This window comes from Prenolepis imparis, unplaced genomic scaffold, assembly GCF_030444845.1.
Source record: "Prenolepis imparis isolate NDT839.2.m4 unplaced genomic scaffold, iyPreImpa1.0 SCAF_10, whole genome shotgun sequence".
Lineage (NCBI taxonomy): Eukaryota > Metazoa > Arthropoda > Insecta > Hymenoptera > Formicidae > Prenolepis > Prenolepis imparis.
The window spans coordinates 6,479,716-6,505,931 of NW_028141168.1; the positions used below are offsets into that span (position 1 = coordinate 6,479,716).

Genomic DNA, 26,216 nt, shown 5'->3' on the forward strand with positions numbered 1-26,216 from the left:
ACGCTAAAAAAAACGAACGATCCCGCACGCGACTTTGATCTATTTCTCGGATTTTTAATATTTTTCCAAGAGAGATCACACAAAAAAATTCTCCCACCCAAATTTGACAGTATTGGAGTTAGCTTTATAGATAGACTGATATTTATAAGATTAATAAGAAAAGTCGAGGGAGAAAAATGGCGATATATATCGAAAGTCTGTCGGCGAGCATGTTGCCTTTCGAAGAAGGTGTGAAAAGTGAGGAAAAAACGTGACAGCTGAGCGTAAATGTCAATTGTCAAAGGCCGCGCGCCGTTCATATTTTTTTCTTCGTTACACTATGGCCCGTCGATGTTTTATGGCCCGCACATATAAACGTGTCAAAGGTCAGGAATAAAAAAATGATGGGAGACGCGTCTTTCTTTCCCTCTCTATCTTTCTATTTCTCATATTCCGCATGGAAGGAAAATAACTAAATAATCAAATGATACTTTTGTCTCCGTAATATATAAATATGTACTCTTTTTTTCCTAGGAATTGCGAAATCTTTCTATTTTATTATAGAATTTTAATATAGGGAAATTATTTTTATCAATTCAACTTTTTTATGAATGATTATTTGTCGATGTTTAAAAGAAGACAAATTAAAATATATTTAAAAAATCCTTTTTAAATTAATATTCTTTTCGTAAACGAAAAATAAATTGTCTTTACAGTTTTGTACGTAATCCCAAACAAATATCTTAATAAAACGAATAGGATGGAGTCGCAGAATGATTTCTGCATTCTCGAGCATTTCAAATCATTCCTTCTCTCTCATCTCTGATTAAAAGTATGGCAATCTTTATGGCGCAAAAACTCGACAACATATTCAAGATATTCTGCGACGCTTCTGCCACTTTAATCATTACGCGGATTTGTGTTTTAACAAATATTGACGACCCTCATATAAAAGAAGTTTGCAAGAGAAATCTAAATATGCTATTAATTTTTTTAACAATTTAAAGTCTTTCGTAATAAAATTAATAAAAAGACAAAATCTATTATTCATCTATGTTTTCATGTGAATGCATTTATAAGCACAGTTAGCAATTATTTTGCTTTTATTATTGTTTCGATATTATTACCAAAAATTATGTATAAAATTATATACGTATAAAAAAGTTAACTTTTAAATGTTATTTGTTAAATAGATTAATCTCAAGTCACTTCTACACAGAGAGAATTTTCTCTTAGAATTTATCCTGAAAATCATGGTATAATCGAGGGACAATATGGTAAGAAAAGAATTTTATGAGAATTTCTCTGATTAATGTTTATCACAATAAAAATAATAATATATCTATCACAATAAAATATAAAACATGTTTGATTAATTTTGCTAAACTGTAGAGTAAAATTAATCAAATATATTTTATATTTTATTGTAATAGATATTATTATTTGTATTGTGATAAATATTAATCAAAAAATAAATTCTCATAAAATTCTTTTCTTACCATATTGTCCCTCGATTATACCACGATTTTCAACCTAAATTCTAAGAGAAAATTCTCTCATTGTCAGTGTACGCTAATGTAAAAATTATTCCTGCAGTTTTAAAAAATTACATCGCATTCGGCAGATCAAGATTTCCCGACAAGTCTTTCCTGCGAATTTCGAATCGAAAACTCGCGATCGATGTATCTATAATCTATAGGATCCAGAGCAACAAAGTTTACCCCCTTTTTCCTTCCCTGTCCCCTCGCTGTTAAACCGATAATCGCTTTCCGAGCGCGCACGTGCGCTCATCAAAACCGAGAAGAGAAGGGGGGAGGGAAAAGGGGAGGAAAAAAGGGGAATCAAGAAAATGAATCAGAGATGCGTTTACTCACATTGTTGCTTGTGCCTGGACTCCATGAGCATCATTTGTTCGTGTTTGTGCCACGCAGCGTCGGTAGTGTCGGTTCCGGCGATGCTCCTCGCCCCCGCGGAGGGTGGCTGGACACCTCCGCGTGCCCCACCGCCCCCGCCACCGTACTCCATAACGGCGGTGGCACCCTACTCCGCCCTTTCGCTGCTGCCCTCGGCAGTCCTCAGACGCTCACAACATGGAGCCGGTCCTCTCTCGATGCCGCACACACAACTGCTCTCTATATTTCCTTCTTTTTTATCCCCTCTCTCTCTCCTCTCTTCTGTGCTCCTCTTTCCTCTTCGCTTTATTCCCGATATTCGCCCCCTTTCTCGGCGATTTTTCTACGCGATTTTGTATCGGCCCGGTCAGTCTCCGTGAGGGAAACTGCTCCTCTGTAGGGGGGAGAAACACCGGCGATCCGGCTTGGAGAGCATCGAAACAACAACGTCCAAACAACCGTGACGCGACGTATCCTTTCGCTCTCTTCCGCCGTCGTTCACGATCACCACGTCGTCGTTGTCGTCCTCCTCTCCGTCCTTTCTTTCGTTCGACGACTCGGCCCTCTTCTTCAGGAGAAGCACCTTAAATCTTCCCTCGTTCGAGGATACTCTCGAACGTGTCGCTTCCCGCTTCTCTCCGGCCAGGGCGCGTCTTTCTCGCTCTCATACGAAAAATATCTCTTATTTACACGCACACTCACGAATCGCCTTCTCCTATATATAAATATATATTTATATATAATTTATATATATATATATTTATATATGTATATGTATCTTGTGTTTCTCCCGTTCTCTTCCTCGTTTTCTCTTTCTATATATATACATATATGTGTATTGGATATATATATATTTATCTCGCTTGCTCTCACACTTTGACTAAACTTCTATTAACTTTTGGCGGTGATCCGTTGCGGTCTTTTTTTTTTTATTTCTTCTTCCTTTTCCTAAATATATATGTATACAGTCAGAGGGTCAGCCTTCGTTTTCTGTTTGTCAGCAGGTGCGTATTTCGAAAGTGAGGGGGAAGTGAGGAGAATGAGAGGACCGCCTATTCACTTCGCGTCGCTGTCAGCCTTCATGCTGCAAACCGGCGGCGGGGTAATGCGATGATATCTGAAATCAAAATATAGAAAAAAAATATTAGCACGTTGTATTACAAATTATTTATATTCGACGAAATTTGACAAATTTTTATTTTTTTATATTTGCTTTTGATACATATAAATACATATATGTTTAATATATGTACATATATTTGATATATATTATCAATAAAAAATTTTCTTTATATGTTATTAATATATAATTTATAATTAATATATATTTATAAAAAATTTTTTTAATAATGTATATTAAATAATATATTTTATGTATATACATAAATATATATATTAAATATGTGTATAATATATAATAATATATCACTACATATATAATTATGCATATATGTACGTGTATAAAGACAGATAAACATGTATAAAAATCGAAATAGAATTGAACACTGCAATTCATCAATTAAATGTTTGAAATTTGCATATTTCGTCGTAGGACACTAGATAAACTCGCTATAATGTATAATGTATGCGATAGGACAGTGGAGAGAGTCGCATCATAAATTAACACGGCCTATAGCATCACCCCAAGTACTAAAGTACAGATATTATCGTGGAGAAAATCCCACCTAAAATCGTTGCAAAAGCGGCAACTAATTCGCTGATGCAACAAAGTTTATTTCGGTTTCAGTAGCAAACTAGCAACACCGTTACATTAACACAGATTGTTGCAAGCCGGCGGCGCAACATCCAGACGTCCGAACCGACCATCTCCAGATGTCGGTTTTCTCAGAGACGCGAGTTCGATTTGCGATTCACAACGTCCTCGCGCGCGATCTCGTACTCTCGTTATCTCAATAATTCACTCGTTTCTTTTCTCCTCCCGGCTTATTATTATCCTCGATTGCATTCTTTTTACGACGAGCGCACGATTGAATGTACGGCTGTACATCCGTTCCATTAAGGTGTCTTAAAATAAAATATTCGTCTCGTATAGTAAAATCTGGGATACGTGGACTTAAATAGCGGATCGGGTCAGCTTTTCCCGCGCATCGATCCGATCCGACACGACATATTGTCGAATTGAACGGCATAGAATAATTTTGCAAACTTATAATATTCTATTACTTTTTTAAATAATTTTGTAAAATTATTCTCGAACTTGTATATTTAATTCTCGAAAAATTTCTTATAAATATTTTAAACTTATAACTTTATTTTCGTGTTAAATCGCCACATCTAATTATTAGTGCATTTAAAATGTGATAATTTTGCACAAGTATCGCTTCTGATATTTTAAAACTATTTAATTTTTTATCTTTAAATATATTTTTATTTTTAAATATATATCTGTAAGATATAAAAAAAGTATATACACGCGGATACATTATAAATCACCAACTTAAAATTCAAATTAAGGATATGAAAAAATGTTTAAAGTATATCGAGCTTTAAACTCGCAGATGTACCTACTTAAATTATTTTTTATCTGAATATTCAGAAATTAAAATTTAAAAATTTGTAGGTTGTATTAATTTTATTGAAAACCTTAAATTCGCTTTAAATTGGCTTCACGATCGCGAGAGTTTCAATTGTTGGGTCGATCAATCTATCTTGTACCGCAGGGATGACGGCAAGAAAATGGCGAGAAAAAGTAGCGACGACACCCCCCCGCGGTGGCATGAATGGTCACAATCGACCCCCTGCACGCAAGGAAAAGCCCACTTTAAAGCGGGTGATCGCGATAGCGCGCCTCCTTATCTTAAATATGTAAGTATCCCGTTAGTGTGTAAATACACACACAGAGAATTTTCTCTTAGAATTTACTCTGAAAATCATGGTAATCGTGGGACAATATAGTATGGAAAGATTTTATGAGAATTTCTCTGATTAATATTTATCATAATAAAAATAATAATATCTATCACAATAAAATATAAAATATAAAATAATGTTTATAATTAATTTTACTAAAAGTAAAATTTACTAAAAGTATGATAAAATTAATCAAATATTTTTAAAATTCTTTCCATACCATATTGTCGACGATTACCATGATTTTCAGGGTAAATTCTAAGAGAAAATTCTCTCTGTGTATATTTGGCGCACACGCAGAAATTAATGCGAGAAGATGTTAAGAGACGGACAATTGGCATAACTTGCAGGCCGATAATCGATGATCGCTAAACGAGAAATAAAAATCGAATGGAGATAAACTGTAATACTCTGAGAAAGTTGAAAGAAGACCCGTTCGGGCGGACTTTACACTTAATTAAAGGTGTTATCACTTCGAATAAATTTTCGAACAATTTTTTATGGAGCCAAATTATTTGTAAATTTTCTTTCTTTCACAGAGATAAAAAAAATTTAGACACAAATAAATTTTAATAAATTTTTAAAAATTGTTCTCCTATACGATAAAATAATAAATTAATAAAATTTTGTTCCCTCTGAATCTTTCGCAGTAACGCGCTAATAATTTCGTCGCTAATAATTTTATGACTCGTTGCGATAAATCAATATACGCACACATACCATATTAATGATAATCTAAAGCTAATAATGCGACGCAGCCGGCGAAAGTAGAGCAAATGGATTCACACGTGGCACGCAAGTAACCCTGTGACTGAATATTTAATATTGTCGAAGTCACGTGCGGAAAATCATGTCGATCGTCGAGAAGCATATCGCTTCCACCCCCGCGTTTTCCTACGCTATTTTCCTCCTCGTTTTCAAGTGCTTTCCACGAAGCAACTTTATGACGTTTAATGATATTCGTGAATGAAAATGCGTGGCGCACGATCCGCTTTGGGCATTCGAGAAGCACTTTTAAATGAATTCGCAAACAAAAAAAGATTGAGTAAATACGATCAAATATTTTTATCGGAGTTTAGTATCTGTATATGCGCGCTAGAGTACATATATATGCGTATCGCAAAGTTCGTTCTTTTTTCAACGCTAAACGTATCAATCTTGAATTTCAATCGATCATCACAGTAGCATATAATATTCAATCTCTGTATTTTGTATTTATAGATAAATCATGTATGTATGTGTATATGTATATGTAGATTCGTTTTTAGAGAATTTAACCATAAATTCGTATTTATAGTTTTACCATAAAAATCCAATTAAAAAGAAATGTATATAATAATATGAAATGTTAAAAAATTTCTATAAGTACTAAAATTATAATAAAACGAATCCAATTCTGCTCTTTTAAAATATTTGATTAAAATAAAATTATATTTCTCTCTTTTTCGATATCTTTTTATGAATATAATAAAAATTAATTTTAAATAATAAAAAAACTTTGTAAACTCAGCAAAGATTATATTTCTTCCGTCGTTTAAATTATATTATTATTATTTTATTGTTATTATTATTATCTTTATGTTCTTTTATTATAATTATAACGCATTTGAACTTAATAAATTGCCTATTATAATTGAGCTAATAATCTTAATTAAGTTGTAATATTACATATATTTAACACAATAATTATTGCTTATTAGATCTGTTTTATATCTTTTGTAGTCATCTGTTATTACTTCGTAAAATCGCAAATTTTATTTTTAGTAATATGTGTGTATTTCACAGAAATATTAATATATGTATATTTATACTATTTCTCTTTTAATTGACAATAAATTGTAAAAAATCATATAAAAAATTTAATGACACAATAATTTATTTAAGAATTGAATTTTCTGTAATGTTGAAATCTTGTAATTTACTACTTACAACAATTAAAAAATTTATATACTAAGAAGCAGAATTTAAATCTCGTTTTGTTTACTTTCGCTGAAAAAAATTATTTTTATGCTCAAATCATTTTTATGATCATACCTTTTCTGGAAATTTTTAACTCGAGGCCGATTCACTCTCTCCTATTCTCTATTCTCGCACTCTCTCATATGTATAATAATGTAGATTGTCTCAAAACTGTCATTATTTCGTGTTTGATCGATATAAAATCAATTTTTCTCTAATAAACTATAATTTAGACATATTTTCTTAAATTTTACTTTAGCTTCAAATACCTTGACAATTAAGCTTTAAAAATTCCATTGAAATATAAATTAATCAGAATTAATTAAAAATTGAGATTTTTATAATTAATATAATTTATTTATAGAAATCGTGCCGACAATTCCGAGACAAGCCTTATGTACCGCAAAATGTAAATTCGTTTTTCGCAGAAAAAAAAAATCGTACGATTGTTATTCAGCTCATCATCGAGATTTCGATCGATGACAACAACAACAGCGGGAAATGCACCGGTGCAGACGACGGATTAAATGCGATGCGAACGCGGGACGGATTTTCTTCGTTCGCGATGGCGAACATATGTTTCCTACGTAGCCACGCAGCACGTAGACCGAGAGCTTTTGTTCACGGCGCGCCGATCGATCCGAGGGATCGTGCAACATTGTGTGCTCCATAGAAACAGAACGAAGCGCTCAGGTTTGGGCCAGGTGGTCTTCGCCCTTCCCCACTTGACGCGGTGAAACACGGCGGTTGGTTAGGAACGCGAAACCCGCGCGCACGCATCAACAGCTGTTTCGCGCGTTTATCGACGATCTCGCCAGGAAAATCTACCCGATTCACCGCCGTGCGCCGGCTATCCACGCCGGACAAAATGTTTACGACACTTCGATAGTAGCGATAAAGTCTCACAGGGTGTCTACTCAAATCTTGCGAAAAAATACCCTGATCTTCCAGGTATTTTCGTTTAAAATTCTAGATAAAATAAGAAAATTTGTAGACGCAGCTTTTTAAAGTAAGTTTCTTTATACGTTTTCTGTGAGAGATGTTTTAGAAATCTATTTATAAGATTGCAAAGTTATCAAGAATGCAGCAGTTTTTCTAGAATTTAATATTAATTTATTTACTGTAAAATTAATTTTTTTGGACAATAACAAAATGCGATACATCACTATATCTAAATACTAAAAATATATGCAAAAATATAAAACAAAGAGTTTATTATAAACTCTTAAGGAATATTAAATTTAAATTAATTATTTCTTAAATTATTATTAAATTATTTATTAAATGAGAATAAGAAGTATTAATTTATTCAAATATTATCTATTGAAAAATTGAACAATTTTCGATGAAACTTACATAAGATCTTGATATTAAAAATAGATAAAAAAAAATCAAATGAAATTTTCTAATAAAAACTTAAATATTATACAAGGATATGTTAGACGTTTCTTAAGTGTTAAATAAGAATATTAAAGGGACAATTTTTTTTTTAATTTCCTGAATCCCAATTCCATGAGAATTTCCTGATTTTTCAAGGGAGAACAAAATTCCCTAAGAATACCAGGTTTTCCAGATTTTTCCCAAGAGTATATACCCTGTCTCAATATTTTAATTATAATATTTGTCAACAATATTATCGATATATTGTTGATCAACATTGTTGCAACATTTTCGTCGCGTATAAAGGGATGATAATTTTAAATTAACTCGCCACGTTAAGTTGGTATTCCTTCTCCCTCCTCCTATTGTGAGAAATCAAATTCGGATATACGACACAATTAACTCTAATTTATTGCTAATTCGTATGCTCTAATCCCGAATTTATTACTCCTACCAATTAGCGGAAAATAGATATTAATGGGTTGACAAGACGGGGATGCTGATGTAATATTGCGTGTTAGTTTCAGTTCTCCGAAATATATTTATAGCGAATCGTAAACATAAAACAAATACGATGAATCAATATTCACAATTGTTAATTAATTGCTAATTAATTGTATTACAAGATATTGATGCAAGTAGATTTTTAAAATCTTATTTATTTTTAAAATATTTAAAAATTATTTCGATAGATGTAACAAAACACAGAATACTACTATACATATAAAATACATATAAAATAATCAAAAGTAAGAAATAACAATACCAGCTTGATATCAAATTATTTCCCGAATTAATTAACGAAATATCCTAATTTCAAAATCGCTCGAAAAATTCGAGATTAGAATAGATTAGCAATAAATTAATGTTTAATTATGATGGATGTCCAAATTTGATTTCTGTAACGAAAGTGTCAGATTAAGAAAGATCTGGAAATGGGCGATCATTAATATTCTCTATCTAATACATATTCACAGATAAGCGATTATCTAAATCTTACTCTATGATCGGCCAGCTTTAAACTCCTCTCTCAAATATAAAGTAAATCTCATACACACATCATCGCGAAAATAAGCGAGCAATAAATTTCACAAATAATTACCAAAATTATAAATTGCTCTCCCATAGTTTCTCCTCCTATTCTCTTGTTTCTCCTTTACTGCTCCTTCATGACACTTATATGACACTTACCCGCGAAAGCACGATTAAGTGATGGTTACAATCTCGCGTATATTAATCGCTAAAATACAACTATCGCACTTTCCATTTGAATTCTTTCGACATTAATCACACACGACGAGCATTTTATTTCAACATTTCGACGAGAGAACAAAGCTGCGATTCGCTCAGCTTCTTGAAAATCGCTAACAGACAGCATACACGCACTTTATATACAACATATATGGCAATTATATACTATCTTTTATTATAAGATTGCAATAACGGAGAACGATCGCGTACTTGTCACTATCATAGTGCGAGAGATACTACGACGACACGCGCTCCTGCTCGAGCTTCGCCGCAAGAATAACAATAAGCTGCGTATAAACAACAGCGCGCCCGCACTCAACACCGCAAAGTTGGGCGCTATTGTTTATTGTTTATTGATATTGAAAAAAAATTCGCGTCGAATACACGATTCTTTTCTACAATTTTATTACATTTACAATCAATTATTATATTATTATTATGTGTATATATATATATATATATATATATATATTTATTTATATAATTAGTTATTTTATACACTGAGAGAATTTTCTCTTAGGATTTACCTTGAAAATCATGGTAATTATGGGACAATATGGTATGGAAAGAATTTTATGAGAATTTTATGAGAATTTCTCTGATTAATATTTATCACAATATAATATAAAATATAAAACATGTCTGACTAATTTTACTAAACTGCAAGTAAAATTAATCAAATATATTTTATATTTTATTGTAATAGATATTATTATTTTTATTGTGATAAATATTAATCAGAGAAATTCTCATAAAATTCTTTCCGTGTTATATTGTCCCACAATTACATGATTTTCAAGATACACACACACAATATATATAATAAATAACTTATTGTAAAAGTAATAAAATTGCAGGAAATAATGTGTTCGACATAAATTCTTTTTTGATAGATAATAAACAATACCGAATTTTATATATGTATATTTATAAAATATATATCAATTATATTATATATATAAAGACGTAGCAAAAATTGCCATATATATCAAATGCGTGTATATGTATACTATTTATTAACGAGAGAAACAGTATTGTGTGAATTTTATTGCATGCTTTTTTTCCAGCCTCGAGAAAATCATAACTCTGTAATTCTCGCATTCTCTCATCACAATACAAAATAACGTATCCGATTAACATCTCGAGTGCTATGGAAAGTGTCGTGCGATAATTGTATCCTGGTTATTAAGGCGCGCGAGATAATTAATCGTATTTTAACAAATAAATGCCATAAAAGAGCGGCAAAAGATAGAGTACACAAAGAGAAGAGAAGAAGATTGTATAAGCCATCAAAAGACGGCGAAATAATTATGAATGAGCAATTTATAATTTTGTTAATTCATTATTGTTATTTGTAAGCTTAATTGCTCGCTTATATTTTTGTGAAATTTACTTCACATTATACTGAAATTTAAAAATGTAGAAATAATCAAAATAAAAAGATTTTAGATAATCATCTGTTCAAGAGTAACACTTACATTAGTATTAATGATCACGTATATTTTGAAATCTTCATTAATCATCTGATAACCCATCGCAAAGTCTCAAAAACGAGAAGACAGGCCAAATATATTTAATCACGCCGAAATAATATTTTATAATAATATAAAGCGACAATTATACATATATGCAGTTCAGTTATAAATGTATAAATACATATAAGCATCGATCTTAATCGGAGAGAAGATTCATAACCGTGATGAACAAAATATTATTTTTGTGCAGCGCGTAAATTTTAAGATTCGACAATAAAAAAAATATGTATCAGTTTTTTTATAAATTGTACAATTAAATAAATTTATAATTAATATAGAATATATTATATGCATGATATTTAATTTAAAAAAGGGAATACCAAATGTAGATCATAATTTAAATATCTACGCTACCTTAAAAAAAAACAGTGTATCAAGACAATCATTCTTAATAAACCATTCTGTGATCGACACAATTTTATTCCAAATAGAGGCTTTTTAAAATTTTAAGATTATTTTTATTTAAAAAAAAAATCATTTATTTTCATTTATCACATTTTTTTACATTAATCTTTCTTCATCATTAAACATATTAGAGTAAAAAAATTAAAATAGAATCAACCAAAAGAATCTATAACTTATGTGATTATTTAAAAAATAATTAAGTTTGAAATATATTGTGACATAAAATATGTAATATCTAAAATATTCACTTTCCCGTGACTTGTTTTAATGACTTTAAATGACTTTTATAACAATTACTCAAAGAGAATTCAATTAATTTTTTTATAATATTCTACCTTAATACTTTTATATGTAAAACAAGAAGAATGGGATTTATGTAAAAAAAAGACATATGGTTGTAAAAAGAAATAATAAATAAAATAAAATAAAGATCTTGAAATCTCGCAAGTGCATCCGTCTGGAAGAAAATCGTATTAATCACAGGATGTCTTCCTGGAAATCGAGACATATTTATCCGAAATATTTTTCATCAAAACACATGTTTTACGATTTATTAGAGGTCGTAACACCTAATGACTCACCCCGATATACACACAAACGGCAAATATTTCTTGTTTACGGCGCGGCCAACATTCACGCCGCGTTAGACGGAACGTGCGTTTAACGCGTCGCGATGCGAAGAAGAGAGATGCGGGAGAGAGAGGCCGTCCGGCACATCATAATTAATGGCTATTATTATCCAGACATTCTTCACCAGACTAATAATAATACCGTCGCCCACTTTCTACGATCTATTTCTGTCCGCTTACGTATTACGCGAAAACGTTCCCGCGCGCGCGTTGATATATGAAACGGAAATTTCGGGACTTAATGATTTCGCTCAATTGTAGATAAATACCCGCGAGAAAATGCACGAGATCTCTTATTAGTTCTCGTTAAAGGAATCTTTGAATTTAGCTCTTTTATAAAAAGCCTAGTCTTATTGTAAATTTTTTTTTTTTAATCTTTTTTTAATTATCGAATATTTTTTAATCTCTCATATTAACTCACTGTAAATAATATACGATCAATTAATTAAGCTTTTTCTTTATGCTTATAATTTTTATTTTACACTGTGAGAGAATTTTCTCTTAGAATTTACCCTGAAAATCATGGTAATCGTGGAACAATATAATATGGAAAGAATTTTATAAGAATTTCTCTGATTAATATTTATTACAATAAAAATAATAATATCTATTACAATATAATATAAAACATGTTTGATTAATTTTACTAAACTGCATAGTTTATATTTTATATTTTATACATATAAACATATTTTATATTTTATTGTAATAGATATTATTATTTTTATTGTAATTTTCATAGATTACCATGATCTTCAGGGTAAATTTTAAGAGAAAATTCTCTCTGTGTATCGCAAAAATGTGTATAAATCTAAAAAAAATCATATTAATATATTGTAAAAAGGGTAAATATCAATCTATTCTCAGGCAATAATGTTATTAAAATGCAGCATACAATTATAGCATAGAATGTGCCCCGTATAGTAACATTGAGAAAATATATACGTATTCTAAGCAATGCAACTGTGTCACGGTTATTGCATTCACTCTCAGGAACTTCAGGACGTCACCTGCACGAAATCTCCGTAATGAATAAATAATTCGAGAAGCGAGAGTAATTAGAATAGTTATGGCACCGTATGGAAGATCGTTTCACGTGTGTCCTAACATAACTGATTAAAAAAAAAAATTATCGCATACTCTTAACGTCGCGAGAGAGAGAGAGAGAGACGATTAATCGATATCGCGGGCTTGAAAACCCTACGGATGTTGCAGTATATCGCCTTATTTATTTATATTTACAAGTGCGCGCTCGCTCTAGCCTCCTCGTTTTCGATGCAAGGAGACAACGGCACTTTATCCCTGACGTGAAAGTCGTTCGCTCTTCTTCCTTCACCCTCATCCATTGACATTCTCGTCGCGACGTTGGCGACGACGTCTTCCCCTCCCCCTCGTCTTCTACACCCCTTTTTCACCCTAGGCTCGTCTAAGACGTCGATATTGAAAACGCGTGACTAATGATTATTGGCCGCAGCGTGTTTAACAGCTGAAACGATACGCCCGATGCATCACGTGACTTTCATCTCTCTCGCGCTTCTCTCTTGCCAAAAATAAAAAAAAACTCGGCAGTATTTCCGCAGAATGTTGCCGTCAAGATGTCTCGTGAGAATCACAAATAAAGGAAAAAGAAAATCCAAAATAAGTAATTATAAAAAAATATACATATCCATTACTCGTGTCTTGCTTAAAAAAAAGTTTAATTTAATTGAATTAAAAATTATATCTCGAATCATATATTATAAATCTAATATGTATTTAAAAATTATAATTATATTTATAATTTTAAAACTTTTGCAAAAAAGTTTCTTTTATTATATTTGCCGCAAAAGCGTGTTATTTTACAGTTAATTTATATGTATTGTTTGTAATTAGCAATAAACAGTTGCACAAAGTTATTTAATCACATAATCATGTGTCCAATTATAATTTTGTTCGCAAAGAATCTCGTACATCGTATGAAATCATACAATGCGTAATGATATATAAATAATACATATAAATAATTACAAAAGTACACATATAGGTATAAGCATCAATAAATTATATCTACATAAGCGTATCAATTATATCGAGAAGTAGTCAATTTGCGAGTGCACGTGCTGTTCCTTCATTTAATGAAGCACGTATTGCACTAGACTCGCGCGGTCGCTTTAATGCATTAAAGTCTACGCGGTGAAAATACGAGTGCGTTTTTGTAAAGAAGCGAAAGGCATAGAGACAAAAGAAAAATATGCGCGTCCATTGCGACGCAGCGAGCTGCGTTGAATAAAGAAAGGAAGAAAGAAAAGACCCTGGTATAGCAACAGCAGCATTGGTGGTCGTTGCACTTCTGTTAACCTGGCACTTCTACCCCGGAGAAATCAAACTCGGATATATACAGGATAATTAAGCTAATTTATTGTCCTAGTCTCCCGAATTTACTGCTTTTATTTCTAATTAGTGATTAGAAATTAAAATAGAAATGTTGACTTATCATTATGACGAATTTTATATATATGTATACAGAGAGAATTTTCTCTTAGAATTTACCCTGAAAATCATGATAATCGTGAGACAATATGGTATATGGAAAGAATTTCTCTGGTTAATATTTATCACAATGAAAAACAATAATATCTATCACAATAAAATATAAAATATGTTTGATTAATTTTACTAAAAGTATAGTAAAATTTACCGAAAGTATGGTAAAATTAATCAAACATATTTTTAAAAATTCTTTCCATACCATATTGTCGATTACCATGATTTTCAGGGTAAATTCTAAGAAAAAATTCTCGCTGTGTATATTTTTATATATAATTTAATATTATTAATTACTAATTACTCTCTAATAATAAGATTATTTCATAATTCAATGTTTTATTCTTGTAGTTAAAAAAGATACTCTTTTTTTAATAAAGTCCACTAAATCGACTTAAAAAATGTATAAATTAATTAGAATTAATTAGAATGAATTTCATAAAAATATTTCGATAGAAAAAAAATATAAAAATTAAATTTATAAAATTATTAAAAAATATATAAAACTGTAAAGAAAAAATAATGAAAAAATTCCTGTCGCGTCATAGAACATTCGTAACTGTTTGCGCAATAATGTATATACGCTCATTAATTTTATCTATTGTCAAAATGTTTTTAAAAAAACTATTTATATCTTATTATTTCCGATTGTCGGCGTTATCTCGCGACACGCGCGAGTCCGTAATAGCCCCGCGGGGTTAAGAGCAAGACAGCCAATAAGTATCAGCGTGGAACGTGTCGCCTATTATTAGACGCATCGTTTCCGCGTACGGGCACGCAGGCGGACACCGCGTCATATGTATGTGCACGCGCTGACACGCGAGAGAAACGTCTCGTCGCGCCGACGACGAAAGAAAAGCGCCCGCGTGCGTCCCGGCGCATCCCTCGTATCATTTCGGCGCTGTCTGAGCAGCTCCAAACAGCTTCTTCAAACGACTCGCGCCGCGTCTGAGCATCTGAACCGGAAGGTAGAATACGCGGCGATTTCTCGCGAAATAGCGCGGATATTAAATCTGGTCTTCTCTCCTTTTTCAAGAATATAATAAAAAATATATCGATAAAATATAAATAATTTTTTTATTGTTATATTTTTTATCATTATATTTGTTTATTTTGTAGCGTTATATTAATTGTTGTACACAGTTGGAAAATGTGTGTTTTCTTGTTAAAAACGGTCCCCGTTAAAATTTTTGTGTTAAATATTTAACACATTCATGTGTTAATTTAACATATTGCTGTTATGTTAATTAGACTCAAATGTTTAATTATTAAAACAACTAAAAAAAGTGTAAAAATAACACAATGTATATCTATTTTTAATTTTACACAATAAATATGTTTCGTATTATTAGTGACAAGATTTATCTGTTAAAATTTACAGAAAAAAAATGTTAATTTTACTTTATAATATAAGTGGGAGTGATAAAATGTAAAATTAACAATTTTTTTAGTTAATTTTTACATTAAAACTATGTTAATTTTACACAAAATTTATTTTAAGTTTATTTGAAGTTTGCATTTATTTTATGTTAAAATATTAACACAATATTCGTCACCATTTAACATATCCGTATTATGTTAAATTAACACAAAAATTTCTGTGGACCGTTTGGGACAGGTGATATTTGTTAAATTTAACACAAATTTTTCAACTGTGTACTATACGAGAATTTCACACATATATTTCACGCAAAACGTTGTTTGCATTTCGAATCATATTCCTTAAATAGTTAATGTTTATATAAATAAAAAAAATAGAAAAATTTCATTTTAGTGAAAAATATTTTTTACATTATACTTTTTTTATTTACTATTGATTGTATTTTTTTATCATTATATTTGTGTCTTTTGTAGCGTTATTAACTCGTATAGTACAACAATTTATATTTCGATCATATATTCCTTAAACAGTAAATGTCTATTAATTGAAAAATTTGTAGAAAATATTTATTTTAGCAAACTATTCCCAATTTAAGTGTGCGTATCTGCATCTTCTACGCATAATTAAGGTGAATGCGCAATGCATATCGCAGTTGCATATTATTTCAGAGTTCGCACATTAATCATTTTCCATTTTGAGCATAAATAGCAGAAATCAGCAGGAATAATTTAATTGCGCGCAACATAATTATGGATATTCTAGATTCTAGCGGAGAAAAGGAAGCAGTTTCATGTAAAATATGTATAACATCATTCATAACGCGAATACTACCCTTCCCTTCCTGTTTTTGGGTTACGCGATTTTATTTCTTGCGCAAAATGCTAGATTAAATCCGATTGTGTTTTAGATCGTTTCAGCAAAGTAGGTCGCAATTTTTTTTTATGAATTTGCAATCCGGATAGATCAAGATTCCTATACACTGAAAAAACAATTTGTTAACTTGACTAAACCTTTCAACTAAATTACTATTTTGTTGATTGAACATGCATTAGTATATTTAAGTCAAATATACGTTTTGTTAGATTTAATACACGTTATATTTAATTTAAATATTTCTATATGTTCAATTAAAATAATATTTAGTTGAAAGGTTTAGTCAAGTCAACAAATTTTTTTTCAGTGTATATATAGAGATACACGCGTGATTTTCGTAAAAATTTTCGAGATTCGTACCGTAATTTTTGCCGAAACGGAAATCGACCGGTGACGCAGACACGCATCGGAATTTTAAACAGAGACGTCCGTTCGCGTCTCGCGTGTATAAGATTTAATTGCAACGGCCGTCACAGCAGGCTTGCCTCGCTAAAAACAGCGTATATGCAAACGCGAATCCGTCCCGCATAAGCGCGATTCCCGGCTTATTGTGCATAGCTCGAAATTACATTCGAACCGCTGTTCATTAATGTCATAATGCAATGAAAATTGCGATCGTGCGCGTGGAATTGTTAACATTCCTTTTTGTATTCGCTTACGCTCTCTTTCTATACGACCAGACCGAGAGAGAGAGAGAGAGAGAGAGTCTCGTATAAGAGGGAATCTATTAAAAGGATTGTTATTGGATGATCTCTCTTTCTCTCTTTTTAATCGGGCGCAGATATCGTGTCGGCGAGAAAGGTCAAGTAATTCCTTCGGCGACCCTCGAAATGCGAACGCGGGCGAAAGGTCAGAATTTTACGAGAATATACTCCTCGCAAACACGTGGTTAAAGGGTAACGGGTAAAACAAATAACGAAACGCGCGTACTAAACTAAAAAAACCCGACCTTAACCCTCATCCCTTTTTCTCTCAGGTATTTAGGTGGAGAGAGTTTCGGAATTTTCGTATTAACCCCGCTGTGCGCGATTCATTGGTTTATTACGGGACATTTAGTCGAAACATCAACAGTGAAGAAGGATGTTAAAGTCGCTTTTCTTTATTTCAACAATGCCAAAGGGACGAACTGACAATACAAAGGCAGAAAGAAATTGAGACCTTTTAAGAGTGAAATATGTCAAAATATACTTAAATTGTCATGTCGCTTTCTTTTTCGCTTTTTGCCTTTTATGATCCTTTCTTTCGCATCAGGAAATTAGATACTTTCCACTTTCTACTTTCTTATATTATATATACATATATTATATATATAAATTTTTATTGTATTTATATATTTGTATTGTTATTTATATTAAAATGAATATAATCTCAATATTTTTCACCAAACTTCAAACTAGCAAGATTTTCTACTGTATAATATTTCAACCAGTTTCTTATTCGAATTTAAATAAATTTTTCTCTTAGTAAAATAACAAAGCACATACACAAATAATTTTTTAATTAGAAAAAATAAAACTAAAGAGGACGTGCGCAATTTAAGTTTCAGAGATGCAAATAAATAATGATATCTCATTTGTCATTTAAAAAGTAATTAAACTTCATTGGCAAAAAGTGTCTTCGCGATTATCGAAAATATTTTAACAGTTTAATATATCTGGTCTAAACAATTAAATATAATTTAAAAAACTTTTTAAGCTTCATATTACATTTCTACAGATTGTACACAGAGAGAATTTTCTTTTAGAATTTACCCTGAAAATCATGATAATCGTGGGACAATATGGTATGGAAAGAAGTTTATGAGAATTTCTCTGATTAATATTTATCATAACAAAAATATAATAATATCTATCACAATAAAATATAAAATGTTTAATTAATTTTACTATGCGGTTTAGTATAAAATTAATCAAACATGTTTTATATTTTATTGTGATAGATATTATTTTCATAAAAATCTTTCCATACCATATTGTCTCACGATTACCATGATTTTCAGAATAAATTCTAAGAGAAAATTCTCTCAGTGATAATCACTGTAATTTCAAAGGTCTCTTCTCACGAGGCTCAATAGCACCCGATTGGCAACCGCGACTTTGGTAATCATGCTGGGGCTGGTGCATCCGGCTCGTTTTATCGTCGCGACTTCTTTCACTGTGTAAATGAAAGCGTGTTTGCGTCTGATAAGTATCCGAAAAAAGTTTCGTCACGGGTCGAATTTAACGCGAGTGTAACTCCTGATCTGATAAACGTCGCTCGTAACTGACCTATACCATCGATATTTCGCTCGAGTCTCTCCTTCGATTTCTTTCCGCTTTCTCATACACAACGCAGCCGAAATCGTTGAAAAATATTATATATATATATAATCAAATTGGTGGAATTTTACGATATGTCTCTCCTCGAGAGCGATGAATCAGTTACGGTACACATCGCGGCGATAAGAGACCGTCAACGCTGATTAAGCAGACGTTGAAGCGAGGCGGGAAAAAAAAATTTGCTTGGTCGACCTCTAAGTCAGCGTGAATGCACGTCAAGCACAAATTTTCCTTTTTTTTTTTATTCACGCCATACATTCCTCTGTAAACTATCCATGTTCATATTTCTGTATTGCGTATAACGATCTTATCGGGCGATTTTTTCATTAAACTTCAAACAACACAAACTACGTAATAAGATTTAAGATAAAATTTTAATGCTTCGTTAAGTAATTAAACGATGTTAAAATTCGCGAAACTAAATTTTTAACATTGTTTTTTTTAATAAAAAAATATCTCTAGCAATAAAAATTGCGTCGTTCTATCAAAGGCATTATTAATTCTTTATTTCTTCTTTCTTTATTCTTTATATTTTTTAATAAAATCTTTATATTAATTCAATCTTTTATTCTTCCTTTTCATTACATCTTATTTTTATTCTTTACATTTTTTAAATTAAATCTTTGTATCAAGTTGCTAAAAGTTCCATATTTTATCAATATTTTATTAAAAGAAACACATTTTAGTATAGTTTAATGTCTTATTGTTAATAAGCGATATATAAATTTATTTTTCTCCCCCCTCGTAAAAAGAAATAATGAGAACCACGCGATCTCTCTGCGCCGACGTGTATATTCACGTGAAAAAAATTAGATTCGCCCCCCGACATTTAATTAGTTTATAACTGGAATTAAGAAGACAATGCAGTGCATTCCGAATCCGAGAAATCACATTCAGAGAAACGGGCGGAGAGAAGACATACAGAAACAAAATCACATTAATCGATATACGAACGGAGTAGAGTCCCCGTATTCTTGTTTTAAAGTATACAGACATATACGCGCCGTGACTCAACATGTTTCAGAGAACAGCATTGTTAGCGTCGACGCGTCGAAAGTCATACCGAATCAATAAAGTGGATCTCTGTGCACGATGAGTGCAACCGCGGTTAGCTTCCTCGAGGCGAATCTCTCCCTTGAAGAAGCCCTCTAGATTAAAAAAATAAAAAAGGAAGAAAAAATCGGCGACGGTGTAATTTACGAAATTTACTCTTGTCGCAACCCGCGAGATGTAATCGCAACCGCGAATAGTATCGTTGTTTCGCGCGCGACGAGATTTATCGATTCGAGGCACGTAATTTAATATCAAACTCTGATAATAACATCGTCGCGTCAAAATTAGGGGCCTCACTTCGCAAAGCCACGCACGTACGCGTGAATCGAGAAGATTGATGCTCGAAAACGCAATCGTGGAAAGAGATGGAATATATATACTTGCGCCTGTTTATGTAACAATAAACGTGACGGTAAATAGGGGGCAGAAATCTCGAGTTGACAACTAATAATTAAGAGAATTGCGTAATTGCTCCATGCTTTCGTCATAATTATCAATTATGAAATAATCGTTCATATATAGAGAATTAATGTAAAAGTTAAATTAATATAAAGATTTAGTTTAAAAAATATAAAGAGTAAAAATGAGATATAATAAAAATAAGGAATGAAAGATTTAATTAATATAAAGATTAAATTTAAAAAATATAAAGAATAAAAATAAGATGTAATAAAAATGAAGAATAAAAGATATTGAATTAATATAAAGATTTTATTAAAAAATATCAAGAATAAAGAAAGAAGAAATAAAGAATTAATAATTAATAGAAATTTAATATATGCAGAAAGATTATCAAATAGAGAAATCACATAGAGGTCATCGTACGTTAAAAGTCTATGTGAAAAGCCATTATCATTTGCATATTACCGAGAGTAATTAAATGTGGAAGCGAAAAAAAAGTTACACACTCGTAATTCGCAAATCCATTCGTCTCCTTTAACTTCTTCAAGCTTCAACTTCAAAGGAAAAAAAAAAAAAAAAAAAAAAAAAGAGCAAAGTTACGAAACACACGTCGATATACACTCCGAGATAAAGTGTTAGTATTCAGATAAATGTGTTTCTTTACTGTATCTCTTCTTGGAATCGGTCTATATCAATTTTCGGGGGAGAAGCCTCGTCCACTTCGAGATATCGAAGTTCGCTCGCTCTCTCTCTCTCTCTCTCTCTGTCGGTTTTTCCCGCTCGTCGTCGTTCGGTTTATTACTTTTTCGGGCGACACGCGCGCAATAACATGATTGCGCGATAATGCGAAACGCGCGACGCAATGGCGTGGCCTTATTTACGCGGTACTTTTCCTACGTCAGCGTTACACCTACCACCTGTAGGATTTTTGCAGCGATGAAAAAAAATTTCGACAAGTTATAATACACGCTCGCGATATCTGGGAATAAAAAAAATATCGTCCATATTTGTCGCTAAATAAATTTTATTTATCGCATTTTAACGAGAGTTGTCGAAATTTCAGAAGAGAGAGAGAGAAAGAGAAAGAATTTTGAAAATAATTATATATAATAATTATATATCAATCTTTATATTGTAGAGATATTCGTTTCTCTCGTTTTTATATCTTATCGTTCTTTATCAGGTATATTTAACGGTTTTATTTTTTCCTTGTACACATTAAAGGTTCATTAATATCTAAACAAACTTTCGATATCTAGGGACATTAAGATATTTTTTTTTTTCGGTCGAACTTAGATGCCCTTTAGAAATCTATACGTCATATGCTTCGGAAATTTCAATTCGATAGTTTCGATATCTCCAAGTGTTTGGTACGTGCGAATAAGATCGAGAGATAAATCGACAATATACAATATGAAATCAATCGATAAATATGTAAGTTTGAAATAATTTTACCAACAATCACATGACTATACAGCATGAATATATACATCTAGAAAACGAAGAGAAGAGGTCTAACGACCTTAGATCCCGGAAGTGCCGTGGCGTTAACGAACCCTAATGTGCACACCCGTTCTTTTTCACGTTTCGTTCCTCGAAACCTCCTTACGATTGTAATTGCGACGACAGTAAACCTATAGCACTCGCAGTTCAATAACGCGATTGCGCGATAAAATGAAACGCGCGCTGACGCAAGGACGAACGATATATACTCCTGCTTGCCCCGTTTAATTTGCGATCCAAGACTCATCGAGGATTTATTCTGTGCCATATCGATCGATTCGAGCCTTCCAATTTTTTTCTAAGCGATACTTTCGTCTTTCCCACCCAAAAAAAATGCGAGAGAGCAAAACTCTCTTTATTAACCAAGATACGAAAATCAATAATTTCAATTAAAATATATCGGTTCAAATGAGATTTACATGAATATACATATATATAGAGTATCATCAGGTGATATGATGCTATTTGTTATTCTATTGCAATTCAGTGTCAATAAACTGTTGCGACAGATGAAATGATTACGTTGCAAACGTGAACGTTTCAATTCGTTTCGTCACTTTCTCACTTTTTTTACAATGAGACGCAATCACAATTGTGTTTATCGGCACGATTTTGATCCCAGTCGAAGGATCAAGTAAACACAATAAGCAATAACACCCATTAAAAAGAGTAGAAAAAATATATTCAGAGAAAGATAGAGAGAGAAATGCGTGTGACTCGACTAAAAATTAACAATCAAACTTCACATTAATTTCATTTAAATTAATTTTTTTCCTTCAATCTCATAAAAGATAAAAAGATATAAAATATATTATATAATATTGTATTAATATATTATAAAATATAATATAATAATATAAATAAAATATATAATAATTAATTAATTAATATAAATAAAATATAATATAATTAATAAATATATTATAAAATATATAATATATTAATAATATATAACTAATATAAAATATATAAATATTATATTAATATTGCGTTTACCACCGGACGACTAATAATAAGCAACGAATCTCATTTTATTCGCGAATGAAAATAGGTGCTACTTTGACAAAGGAGAGAGAGAGGGAGAGAGAGAGGGAGAGAGAGAGAGAGAGAGAGAGAGAGAGAGAGGGGGGGAGAGAAAGAGAGAGAGAGAGAGAGAGAGAGAGAGAGAGAGAGAGAGAGCGCAAAGTCGACGAAAAAAAACAAAGAAAAAGAGAACTCGGAGTTCTCCCCGATCAGACGGCGCCGCTTAAACAGCTGTTCGGCGGCAACAGAGAACTAGTCGCTAATACTTACGACGAGAGTTTTGAGGTTAGGTCCGACATCGTGGAAAGATTCGTCGGACGGGCCAGGAGCTTCGCACAAAAACGCAGCGCACTATCTCTCGCGGTATCTCCGGGCACATTTCGGAGCGATTATTACCTCACACGCGGAAAAGAGTGATATATAAAACGCGCGTTCGCGTTCGCGTTCACGTTCACGACACGACACGACACGACACGACGCACAAGTAAACAACGCGCGACGCGACTCGACACGCGGCTAATTTCCGACCGTTCGATCGACTGACGCGACGCGAGCGTGGTCGAAACTAACCTAAAAAGAAAAAAAAAACTCGCCGGAGAGCAAAGAGAATTTTTCCCGATGTCGCGTACCTTCGATGCGGTTTCCTCTTTCACTCTCGCGAACGGGAAGGCGATTTTTCTTCCCCCAATCGTGCTCAGGTCGACCTTTTCCCCCGAAAAACACGCTGAAGAGATACGAGAGAAGGACCAAAGATAGAGAATCCTTCTAGAGAGAGGAAAAACTCGGCGCGCGAAAGCGAAAACTCGCAAAACCACACTGGATGATACAGATATATATGTATGTGTGTGTTATATATGTTTCCTCACCACGTTTCACAGGTTTAACAGCCGCGCACTTTACTTTACGGAGAGGGAGGGGGGAAATGAAAACCGAATAAATATATATATACACTCCGAGATTGCGAATGTACGTGAAAGAAGGGACGGAATCAGAGGGAGAGAGGGATCACCTGATGGCGCCGAGCTGTCACCGCGCTGACGTTTGCCGCGAAAACGACGCGACTTCCGATTTCGCGCGCGGCTTCTCTCACATACACGCGTACTCACACATACATATACAAAAACGCGCGCGCGAAATTACTTTTTTTTTTGCGGGAGACAGACGGATGCGCGAGAACTGAGCGATTTTGGCGATGATTATAGTGATGATCGATGACGATAACTGACGATCGTCGATGACACGTGGACACTCGCGTCCTCTCTCTATCTCTCTCTTCTTCCGTTGCGAAAATGTCGAACGAACCTTGCGCAAGAGGAAGGGGGCAGATTTCGCGCCAAAAACGGTCCGTTTTGACAGTCGACCCCTCGTCACACTAGCACTTATTGCAGGGACGTCTTCGACGAGCACTCAATGACGAAATATTAATCCGAAATATTATCTCGAATTTCCTACTCGCGATCTTTTCAGGTTATGATGACCTGGCGTCTCGACGTGGATCACCAGTTTTTCGACAGTTATCACGTGGTTAAAAAATCTCTCGATCACCCAGACATACCGATCGATCGATTCCCCCGCCCTTTTTAAACGCGAAACCCCCCCCCCTTTCGGGGAAAATCGAGGGGGTCCTTGGACCCCCGAGACCCCGACCGGGCGCCTTTAAGAACGCGCCCCGGTCTTCTTCTCGTTCTCGACGATCACGAGGCGCCCGTCGTCGACGCCGGCGCTGCCGCCAGACGGAGGGGGAGGGGGGAGAAAGCAGGATGAGGCAACGGAGGATATAGGAAAGAGAGAAAGAGAGAGAGAGAGAGAGAGAGCGCGGTGCGGATGTACGTATACCTACTACCGGCTGACACCCCCCGCGACAACGTCGCAATGAACTCGCCCGGTGGTACGAAGGGTCAAAAGCACCGCGGCAAAATAATAACAGAACGCCGCCGACGCCGACTGTCGTCGCCATCGGTTGTCACCGAGTTGCTGCTGCCGAAAGCGCGACCTTCCTCTCTCTCTCCCTCTCTCTCACTCTCTCTCTATCTCTCTTTTCGCCAGCAGCAGCCGAAACCGGCATCGAAGCGATCGTCGATGATATCGTCTTCGAGTTAGGGTACTAGCTGCTGACGTAATTATTGTTGTTGTTTTTGTTACTCACGGGATTTTCGCAGGAGACGCTCCGAGGATGATAGTCGATGTTGTTTGTGGATGATAAAACCCTCCCCGTTCCTGGTTCCTGACAATCCTGACGGTGACGGTGGTGGTGGTGGTGGTTGTTCGCGGCCGCGGGTTTTTGGCGGGTTTCCACGGGCGACGAGCGCGCACACCACTGGCACACACACCGCGGCCGCCGTGCATTCACCTCGTCCTCGCAGCCGTCGCCACCGACACCACCGACACGCACCGCCGACGAGCGCTCCTCCTCGCCAGCTCGCGTCGCAGCCGTGATCGGCGTCCACGAGAACCTTCCCCGCGGACGACGCCTCCTCGCAGCGAGTCGAGATCCTTAGCGCCGCCTCTGCTACTGCTTATGCTGATGATGATGATACTTGTAGTAGTACCACTACCGCTGCTGCTGCTGCTGTTGCTGTGCCGCCACGCCACACTGAGACACACGAGACGAGGTCGTTCGACGCACCACTGTTTCCCGGACGCGCACGAATGAGCACCGATCGCGACGGGGACCCGGACGCGGCTCGCACGACGCGTAACGCGCGACGTTCTCGCAGCACACACGAGAATCGTACAACGTCCTAACCGCGGTGACACCGCATCGCTTTCACGGGCGAACATGGAGCTGGATCCATGCCGAATGCTTCGGGAATCGGCCGCCAGGCGGCGTCACCGGCTCTCGTCGTGGCGGAGGGAGAGAGAGAGATAGCGCGCGCGCCTATCTCCGGCACGGCCTTCCGTATTCGAGTACGTATGGCGCCGTCGTCGCGCGGCTTCGCCGCCCGCAGGTCTGCCAACGCGATACCGCGCCGCTTGACAACAGCGAGTGCGCGAGACTCTCGCCAGATGGCGCCGCCGCACGCATGCGCGCGGCGCAGGGTCGGATCTAGGCGGCGTGTCGCCCCTCGCGATGAAGCTAGGGTGATCTCGAATCGATATATCTGTGGCTGAATTTTCGATCCTTGTGTCGTCACGATCTATCGAAAAATAATGATATCGTATACATTTTAATTTCTTGTTGTAGATACAATAAAATATATTATAAAATTTAAATGACATTTCTTTTTTTTTTGTTATAT

The 26,216-nt window shown here is 34.3% G+C and overlaps 1 protein-coding gene across 3 annotated transcripts in view; it reads right to left on the reverse strand.

The window, feature by feature from the left end:
* Positions 1-25,913, reverse strand: part of Mnb (minibrain) — a 96,465-nt gene extending 70,552 nt beyond the window's left edge. The window contains exons 1-2 of one of the 3 annotated variants that reach the window (XM_083048770.1): positions 25,124-25,912; positions 1,854-2,988 (exon numbers count right to left, since the gene is read on the reverse strand). In XM_083048770.1, the coding sequence (XP_082904896.1) occupies positions 1,854-2,004 (151 nt within the window). In that variant the 5' untranslated portion in view covers positions 2,005-2,988; positions 25,124-25,912. Of the gene's footprint in view, positions 1-1,853; positions 2,989-23,247; positions 24,487-25,123 lie in introns of those variants that run through there. The other 2 variants (XM_083048771.1, XM_083048772.1) reach the window with 2 other exon arrangements.
* Positions 25,914-26,216: the final 303 nt, after the last annotated feature.